This window comes from Struthio camelus, chromosome 20 (genome assembly GCF_040807025.1).
Source record: "Struthio camelus isolate bStrCam1 chromosome 20, bStrCam1.hap1, whole genome shotgun sequence".
NCBI classification, from domain to species: Eukaryota; Metazoa; Chordata; class Aves; order Struthioniformes; family Struthionidae; genus Struthio; species Struthio camelus.
In genome coordinates, this window is record NC_090961.1 from 6,130,024 (window position 1) to 6,140,153 (window position 10,130).

The window sequence follows — 10,130 nt, forward strand, 5'->3', positions numbered from 1 at the left end:
TGCAGAAAGCTATCGTTTAAATAAGCTTCGCTGCAGCCATACACCTTAGTTCAATACCATGGCCTCCCATGGCAAAACGCATGGAAGAAAACCATCACCTCTTGGAGCAGGCAGACCCTGCTCCGGATTAAGCACAAATGTTTAATCCTAGTCCTCCAGAACAGTCTGCAGCCACTGCTGTCGTTCCAGTCATACCACCCCAAAGCTGGGCAAAGGGCTTTCTAGATCTAGGGCATCTGGAATAACACTGGCACCTAGTTTGCTTTGGCCTTGTACCCCAAGAGTAGATTGCATTGTAAAGTCTAAGCGTGCACGGTCTGCAAAGTGTTTGGGATTCCCTGTGATAAACAGGACTAGACAATTTCACTCAGTTGTACGAGGGGAGAACAGTACTGGGAGCACAATGCACCCAGAAACAGCTCTCCATTATCAACATAAAGAAAAAAAATACATCTTCTGCAACAACACACGCGTCTGAATACCAAACTCGCAGACGAGGATGACAAAGATGCAAGCGTTTCCCTAACACGCTGGAGCACTTACCTGCTGATTTTGGTACTCTCTCCCCTTCTGTCAGTAATGGCTCTGGAGTCACAATAAGCGATCTCACCCCGGGGTTTTGATTGATCATGTAAAACGGGCAGAGCACACCATCCGTAGAGAGCAAGATCAAAACTGGAGCTGGAGCGAGGGTCTTCTCATCGCCTACCGAAGACCACACATATAAGCTCTATAGCCAAAGTTTCCTGTTCTGTTCCTACTGGTGCTGTCACCATCACCTGACTTGCTTAGCAAAGTACTTGTTACTTCACCTACTTCTTGCTTTCACTTACACCTTTGTTCCCTTACTTCCCCATGAATGCCCCTTCCTTCTTCATTCCTTCCTTCTCTTGACTTTGTGTTTCATTAACTCATAGATGAAGGGCTATTTTAACAATTCAATATAGCTTGCTGAATTCAAAAGCCAACTTTTACCCAATAAATCCTGTACCAAGCTTTTTTTTAATTTTGAAGTAGTTCTTTTGTTTTCACCTATATGCTGCTCCCGTCTCCAATCCTCTCTCTATTCCTTTCAGCGATCCCCATGGGTCCTGTCAGATCATTACCATTTATATATGAGAAGCACGAAAACAGAATTGCTAGGTAGGAAGCTTTTTGCTTTGAAGAAAGCCAACGTAAAACAAACATCCTTCGGAAAACAAGCTGGTGAACGGAACCTTTGATGTAAAAATGCTTGGATTTTGTGCACCTACAGCTTCGAGCCTAGAGTCTGCTTCAGTTCAATAGTCTCAGCACAGTTAAAGGCCCCAAATCACTCCACAGATTCCTAAAACGTTTTCTATAAAGGTTTAACAGCTTAATTCTGTGCTTTATGCAAATCTGTGCTTAAGAGCAAATCCAGGTTGCAAGAAAAAGCCCCTACGATCGTTCACGTGGTATTTTTTGTTGAGCAGTGCGGTGGATAGCCATGTTTCTCTGCCTACTGGCTTTCCAGAGAAAGCGTGCTGGGGAAGGGCAGTTTCCACAAGGGAACAAGCTCCAGGACAAGTGAGGTTTGTTTTCAACCCACACTTGTTGCAAACTGCAAAGCATACAGTCAAAAAGGAGCTGCCTGCTTTCAGTGAAAATACAGAAAACACGTTAGCAAAAAAAACTTCTTCAGAAGCCTTTCTAAAACCTCTCAGGCAACACTACCTGGGCTTAGAGAAGTTGTCCTGATAGATTCCTTAATTCAGTAAGTATATAGATTAAGAGAGAATATGCTTCAAATTCCATTTTGCACTAAAGGACAAAGCTTGATCTGAACTCCCTACTGTAGATTTTCATTCAGGTAACGGGTGCTGCAGTTCTCAGTTAATCGGCACCCTCCAGTGCTCATCATGAACTCTTGACTGCAGAACTTTCCGCTCTGCCCAAAGGCATCTCTATTTCAATCTGTCTCTGGGATTCAAAGGAGCGTTTTCAGAATTCACTAAGGTACAGTACAATAGCTCAGATGTATCTTCAGCTTCAGTCTCTGACAAGGTGCTTTGAAGAGCCTTCAGGCAGCACAGAAGGTACAGCAGTAATACAAGTGGCTGGTTGTAAGGCACAGCAGGGTACAGTCACTTCAGCCCTTGTGCTTTAATGCCTAATTAAAACCTAAGCATTTACTTCAGTGATCCTTGCTTTTTTCAGGTTTCAAAATTAACCCACTTTTCCTTTAGATCAGTGCAAAAGCACTTAATAAAAAACAGTTCTGCAAAACCACGTATGCTACGAGCATAATGAAAATCTTACAGGCAGTTTGAAACCCCGGGTGTTAAGAATATGACTCCTTTAAGTTCGCTACCATCCCAGTTCTGTGAAACACAAACATAACCTAGGTGCTTTGCTCTCCACAACTATCCCAAGCTGCTGAAAGTTTTGGGGAAGAACTGTGTTTAACCCTTTGCTGTTTGAATACTTGTACAGAAGAAATCTCACAGGTGCTGTAGGCTGTGTATAAAAAGCCAGGATGGATTCTCTGCGACAGTCTCCCTTTCAGAACAATATCCCAGGACCCTGAGCACCAGACTGCCCCCTCAAAAAATATCCCACATATTGCTATTATTGGACTATTCCACAAAAAAGACTAGCAAGACTCACTGATTGGGATAGGCATGTTACTGGTGTAGTCTATGGCAACACCAACAGGCAGGGTGTCATCACTCTTATCTGTCACAGGAAGTTCTGCTCTGCTGGAGTCTTCCAAAACCCATGATTCCCAGTTCTGTGAAAAGACAGACTATTGTTTTGACTATTGCTTCCTTGTTTTCAGCCTTCTTTGGAATACTAGTCAAATGTTTTGAATTATGAAATTGCAACATAGCTAGAGAGCAACTATTTAAATTTGTCACATTAGCAAATGTCAGAAATATTCCTGCGTTTCACAGACAGCTCTGTGATTTCCCATCTAGCACTGCACGTCAGAGTTGAGGTCAGGCTCAGAGACAGACAGACTTAATGTTTCACTGCAATCGATGACCTCACGTGAACTGCTTTTTACTATACTGGCAGTCTAAAAACTTGCTCTAGGTCAAGTAAATAATGAAAAATAGACTCTTGGTACTTGCTTAACAACACACTGTGTTTCTGTTCACCCTCTCCTTTTTGTCACTAGGAAATCTTGTTCTTCTAAGGTTTAGGTTTATGTTAAGATTCTGTGCAACTAAGATGTGAAAAGAAAGGAGTTTTTTTCTTTTTCTTTTAATGCCATATCATTATACATCAGGTCTTAAATTTTATTTACTTAGGTTTTCTAGAAAGGGGAAGTACGTATGCACAGATGCAGAAGGAAGAAAATACTACCTGATCCCCCTGTCTGGCAAGAATGCTGACTTCCGTGGAAGCTGCCGATGCTGCCAGAACTAGGTCCCTGTGAGTATAGAACCAAATAGGTTAAAATCAACATAACAATCCACGGTGAGGTCATCAGCTCAACAATTAGTTATCACCTACTCAAATTCCTAACTAGGAATACAGTTATACCAACATGTAACTGATTTCTCAACCAACACAAGCTGAGGGAAAAATGACTGGCTACACCACTTTGGAACAATTGTAATTGGTGACTAGGAGCTGATTCCCCTTGCCAACTAACGATTTGCCAGTCATGGACCATCACTATTTTCGATGATACAAAGTCAGGTAGTTGAAAAGTTAGGAAGGAGCTTCTTCACACAGATACGTGATTAAGGAAGACAGGAGCGCGTGCTTTACCTAACACATGACTTTCAGCCTCAAGGGAAAACGTGACGACAGATTTTAAACAATTTTATGTACCTGCATGAAAAAATACATGCATTCTCACCACACAAATGAGTAAGTAGGCACTTAGCATGCAGAAGAAATTAGTTGTACTTTCAAAAAAATATTGTCAGAAGGACAATTTCACTCAGCTCACGTTCAAGCATTATATAGCTTATAGCAGGGGGAAACACAACACAGGAAGAGGCACGAACTGCTCTGAGACCCGCATAACGATGTAAAGACTGTATCCCGTTTCCTGCAACTCACCATTCCTCAACATAGTTGAGAAAGTAATGATGTTGTCTCTCAGTGCAGCTCCCATAACAAGGCTCCATGAAATTCACAAACTTCTCTGGTCGCTTCTCTTCCTTTTTCTGTAGGGCCAAAATTGATATTTACCTTCCGATGAAGACATCAAGTCAATCCCATTCACAAGACGGTAACGTGGATAATAAAAGCAGCTTGCCATTGCAATGAACAGGTCAAGAACAAACATTTCTGCAGTTGTGACTTGCTGACACTTACAGGCAATATGGCTACCACCACTTCTGGGGGCGTTTCCAGTGTCCCATCAGCAGCCGCATATACAATAGTGAAGACATACGTACCAATCCACAGTACATCCAAGACTGAAAGAGAAGGAAACAAACACCTCAGCCAGAAAACCGTTAAAATGAAACTTTCTTTCACATTGATTACAACTGTTCACAGCACACAAAACTAATATGACACCACTAACCAAGGACGAGTCGCTAAAGTACCAAGACTCCAGAAAACTGAACATAAGCACTTATTTGGTTTGCTTGATGATTATCACAGGCAAAACAACGCCAGTGTCTCCAAACACTGACAGTGTTCTGTTGTATCCAGTCGATGTGTTTCTGTTTTTCTAACTTCATTGTTCTGAGGCTTTGACATTTTCCTTTCAGGACTCAAAATGATGAAATGACATTTTCAGAAAAAATGAGAATTGATTTCTATCCAGAAATCTTCATGCTAATGTGCAAATCCAACCTTCTTCGAGTACAGCCTATCACATCAGTGAGCAATGACTAGCTTTCTAAAGTGCATATTTAAAAACACGCTAGAAGTAGACAGGGACTTCAGCCCACAGTTACTTTTTCTACACAACCCAGAGATAAAACACAATTAAAATAAAGTTGTAACTACGTAACTAATGTATCATGCAGCTGCTATATCTAAAAACAATACGAGGAGGAACGTATAAAATGTTTAAAAAGAGGAAATAAATTAAAGACATACCTTTAACAGGATTGTCCGAATCATAAAACGGAGGACAAGGAATTACTTTTTTCTCCTGCAGGTTCTGCAAATAAAAATAAAACCACTCTTATTAAACACAAAGAAAAAGCTACCAAAGTCAACTACAAGTTTTACAGAAAGCCCAGAGAGCTGCTTTTAGACTGTTTCACAAGCTCTTAATGTTAATCACATGCCACCCTGAAAACCCTACTCTTCAGGGGCAACCAAACCAAACCCAGCATCGACCTAAGATATTTTAATATTACTGAAGTAATTGGTCAGTGTCACACAAAAAGCTGATGGTGAAAGAAAATAAAGCGAGTTGGAAACTAGCAAGCAGATATAAGCCTTACTGGCAAAAATACTTACGGGCAGATATTGGACCACGGTGCCATTTTGCTTCCCTACAGCCAACTGCTTTCCCTTTGGGCTCCAACACACTAGGCAAAAAAGCAGAATTTCATCAGCACTAAGGAGTTTCAAGGCCCACAAAAGCAGGACCAATAAACTAAATGCTATGCAAGTCTTTCCTCATGCAAAACCTCACATATAAAACATTTCCTTTCTGTCGCTATCACGGTCTTGCTCGTTCAGTTACATACAGCAAGAGGAGTTGAAATTCTTGGCACTGAGACCAATGGACGCTTCAGACACGTTTAAACTCCCATCATACCTGCCTCCATACAGCCTTGCGTTGTCCTGTAATGGGTGCTCCCACTCACTTCTGCATAAACCAAGTTAAATCTCAAACACATACACTTAGCTTGACCCAAATATACAGGGACAAATCAAACTGACAAAGAGGCTGAAAAAATAACATCAGAGCTGTCACAGATATGCACTGATTGGCTAAACTGTTTTTTGCAGGTGGGGGGGTAGGGAGGGGGAAAGGGGGGAAGTAGAGCAGTTATATTGCAACAGATTTTTCCTAAGTCTTAGGGAGTTTAAATCCTTCACCTTTGTGACAACTGGAGAAGAAACCTCCTCCCGAGACAAAGAGTCCGCCTTCTTACACCTACCAATCCATTTTCATTCTTAAGCGTCTGACGTTCTCTACGTTACCCAAGGCTGCCACTCACCAGATGTAACAGCTACAGAGGAAGGCAGTGTAGCGTACACTTTCACGGAATCTGTGACCTGCAGGACAGAGATGCTGCCATCGGACAGGCAGATGGCCACCATGGCAGGACTAGCGGGGTTCCACTTCAGGTCGTTGACCACCGCTGCACTTCCCGAGTCCTTGGCCAGTTTGTGATAAGCAAATGCACGTTTCTGCTGTTTGGCCTTTTGGGGAAAAAAAAAAAACAACTCATGCGGTAGTGCAAGCTGAGCGTGAGAACAAGTTCTCCCAAACCCATAACCCAACATAGTTTTGGCCTTGCTACAAATTAATGACAGACAGGAATAAGAAGCGAAATTGACTTTACTGAACAATTCCTTTGCAAGACACCTGCCCGCAGAGAGACAGAAAATCTCACCCCAAATCCCACCCAAAGTATGCCATTCCTTTTGCTGCCATCTGTGCGGGGGGAGAACACCACTTTGCATACACTTTACCTGATTTAAGAACGTGCGGACGTCAAAAAAGCCAATGAAGGAACCGATCTCACTGGACATCATACAGACTGACAGGGTGAGATTATCACAGCTTAGAGCCAGGTGCTGCATGGGAAACTTCATGGGAACCACAGTACTCTGAACATTCTCAACTTAAAAGAAAGAAGAAAAAAAAGAAAAGAAGGTAGGATGAAGTGGTTAAATTTAAAAAAAAACAATAACAGCTGATCTTTTAAAACAATATGGTTTATGCAAATCCCCTCCCCCAAACCAAAAACACACACACCTAACAGATAGTCCTATAAACAGCAGCTGTCAAAATTGACATATGGAAATTCCCTCTGTGAAAGCCAACCCTTCATCTCTATCAATACTGTTTCACCAGAGGCTCTCAAATTCTTAAGTCTGAGAAATTCTTAAGAAAATCCCATTTTCCTTCCTCACTAACCTGGAGGAAAAATAACTAGACGCGTTTTAGGTTTTACTTAAGGGAGCACGTGGATACTTTGGTATAGCCAATACATATATACATACACAGTATATAGTTATTAAGGAAAAGGTGAGAATGAAGACAATTTTGCACTTCGGTTGTGAGCTTGTGGAACAGTGATTTCTTCCTCTCTTGCAAGACGGTTGTTTATTCAAAGCGGATAACTCGGTGCAAGAACTCTACTCCACTCCACTCACACACATCCTGAATACTTATCCAAGTTCACAGCCCAAAATCTGGCTACCAAAAGAACGCGGGGCTGCAAGAAAAGAGGCACACTCTCACATACGAAAAGCCAATCTCACCATACGGCACTGAACACAGGAAACCAAACCTGAATGACATTTGAACGTGAGCTAGCATAGAGCATCCTGACAGCGTGTTCCCAACGACTATACTCTGCATCAGCTAGAGTTGCAGCAAGTTTTCTTCCTGCATGATTAATACCATAAAACCCAGTAATTTTAAATGCGTGACAAGGACTGTGTCAGAAGCCAAGAGCTCCATACCATGAAAACCTATATAAAGCTGTCTCTGCACAAACACCAGGAGACATGCCTTACCAATTTTATTGGGATCTTCTCCCAGCTGATTTTGCATGAGAAGATTTTTAGTGTGAAAGATCTGCAGACTCGTTCCCCCACCAGCAAAGACCAGCCCATATTTGTTAGACACTGCAAGAAGACTGGACCGCTCTTTGGGAAGATCATCAGGAGCATCAAAGATCCGGACCTTCTTCAGCGCTCTAAACTGAAAATCCTGTTGTAAAAGAGTCAGGAAATAGCTGTTTGTATGCTGGTAACGAGGATCAGTTTACTTCAGTTTCTCTAGGACGGTAAGTTGAAAGGCCTCTCCTTGAGAGCTGCAAAACACCCCTAAGGCAGAGTCCAGACCCACACTGTCCCTGGCCATCCTATCACATTTTCCATCTCATACACTCACTTGCGCTTCATGTAAAGAGCAGCTTGTTTCCATACCTTTTTAAGGTGCATCTTATCTTATCCGCATAGCGCCTACAATTCCCATTATTTACTTCATCAAAAAACTAGTGGAAGTTACGTACACTCCAAAGACAAAACGACTGACTTTAAAATGCTTTACCATAGGTTACCATAAGCCTGTTTTCACAAAACCTGTAGGAGTTTAGTACGTTCAAGACACCTAGCCCTCTGCAAAACGTACCTGAAACTAGCTAATAGATACAGAAGAAAAAGAGAAGGGAACGAAATAGAGAAACATACCGCATGACTAAATAAAATGCGTTTTCTTAGAGACCCAAGCTGCAAAGCACGCATCTATCTAGACGCATCTTTTTTACTACTGTAGTAGCAGTTTAACATACACAGAACAGACATGGTTATTCCTTCCACTGTCCCCCAGGGATTACTTTGTATAATCAAATGTATGTTGTGTGCTCATTCCTCTCATAATTTGCATTGTCATTTGTAAAAGTGGGAAGAGCAGAGCAAGAGATAAACTGCAGAAGTTATAAAGCTACAGAAACACAAATCGACTGCATTAAGAAACAAGTTACGCTATTGTCAGGTGAAATGCTAGACTCCCTTTAGAAATGACCCTGACCCTGTCCTCCCAAAATGCCAATCACTGAATAAAGCACTACTTCATTTTTTCCAAAGCACTGAGTAAGTGCATTCCTGCACGGGAAGGAGGCTGCAGAAACTTAGAACCTCCTGCAAAACAGCCTGACTCCCTGGTTTTTGGAGGTGCCTGAACAGAAAGCAGCTGCACAAAGATGCACATGGGCTTGGAGCATCTGCACAGACAGCCCTGTCTCACCACATTCCTCCCTGTAACACTCTGGGACAGACAGGGAAGCGCTAGTCCAGGACAAGACTCCAGTTTACTCGCCATACGCGGAGCCCCCCACGTTAAGGCTGTGCTCAAGTCTACTGTTCTCAAGGCAGGGGAACCCCAGCACTAGGCATACTGACAGGAGGACTGACAACAGCATCAGTCCTCTCCCAACATAAACTCCAACTCTCCCTTTTTCCTCTCTTAAAGATGTCAGCTCGCCCAAGATCCATGAAAAACAGCAGAGCCCACAGCCAAGCCCTTTATCATCCTCGCAGCTTTACCAAGCCCCCCCTCCACCGCAGGCCAGGCCAGGACACGCCAGCCCACCCTTCCTCCACCACCTAGCCTGTCCCAGAGTCTCCTAAAAGGTCCTCAAGTGCTCCACAGACCCTGGAAGGCTCCCTCCAAAGTCCCTGCCCCCTGTCAGCCCACGCCGCCCCCCCCCCCGGCACGCTCCCCCCCTCCCCCCCGGCACCGAAATCCATCCCCGAGCCCGACGACTTCCCCTCTCACGGCCGGCCTGCCCTCGTCCCCCCACCCCTCACCTTCATCTCCCGCTCGGGGATCACGTCCATGTCGTCCCCCATGGCCACAGCGCCGAGACCCGCAGGCCCCGCCGCCCGGCGCACAGCCGCGAAACCCCCGCGCGCTCCGCCAGCGCCCTCACTTCCGCTTCCGGCGGGGCCGCGCTAGCCAGCGCTCTCGATGGTCCGCGGCGGGAGGCGGCGCGAGTCCTCCAGGGCCGCGGGCCTCGCGGCCGGAGGGGGGGGGGGGAGGAGAAGGAAAGGGGGGGCCGCGCCGGCGCTTTAGCGCTTCCCCCTTCCAGGCCCCCAAAACCAAGGGCCCCAGGTGCGTTTCCAGAGCTTTCCGCAGCTGCGCGGAAGCTGTGGCGAACCGCGTCCAGGCCCCGGCCGCCTTATTTTCTGACGCAGCCGCGGAGCCTGTCAGGAAGGCGGCGCGGGCCCCAGGGTGACGCAGGAGAAGGGCCCTGCCCCGTCACCCCCCCGGGCAGCTCCTCTCCGTGCCCCTGACACCCACTTGCTTTAAGAACCGAGAGGGCGGGAAAAAAAAAAAGCCTTCAAGGGAAAGGGAGCCGCGTCGCAAGCGAGTGCTTTTGGTAAACAAAACTCCTTAAAACAAGCGCAGCCACCTGTTTCCTTTCCACGAAGTCAGAAGAAGGCTGGCTTTCAGGAGGCGGCCTCTGCGCTCTGTAACACGAGCTCCACAGCGCTCG

General features: G+C 44.9%; 1 protein-coding gene across 4 annotated transcripts in view; it reads right to left on the reverse strand.

Annotated features, from left to right (window-relative positions):
• The window catches only part of NUP214 (nucleoporin 214), a 44,638-nt gene extending 34,803 nt beyond the window's left edge, over positions 1–9,835 (reverse strand). For 3 of the 4 annotated variants that reach the window (XM_068914255.1, XM_068914254.1, XM_068914252.1), the window contains exons 1-11: positions 9,442–9,595; positions 7,645–7,840; positions 6,592–6,743; positions 6,114–6,318; positions 5,404–5,474; positions 5,035–5,098; positions 4,297–4,400; positions 4,039–4,145; positions 3,331–3,397; positions 2,629–2,752; positions 544–705 (exon numbers count right to left, since the gene is read on the reverse strand). In XM_068914255.1, the coding sequence (XP_068770356.1) occupies positions 544–705; positions 2,629–2,752; positions 3,331–3,397; positions 4,039–4,145; positions 4,297–4,400; positions 5,035–5,098; positions 5,404–5,474; positions 6,114–6,318; positions 6,592–6,743; positions 7,645–7,840; positions 9,442–9,483 (1,294 nt within the window). In that variant the 5' untranslated portion in view covers positions 9,484–9,595. Of the gene's footprint in view, positions 1–543; positions 706–2,628; positions 2,753–3,330; positions 3,398–4,038; positions 4,146–4,296; positions 4,401–5,034; positions 5,099–5,403; positions 5,475–6,113; positions 6,319–6,591; positions 6,744–7,644; positions 7,841–9,441 lie in introns of all 4 variants that reach the window. The other variant, XM_068914253.1, reaches the window with a different exon arrangement.
• Positions 9,836–10,130: the final 295 nt, after the last annotated feature.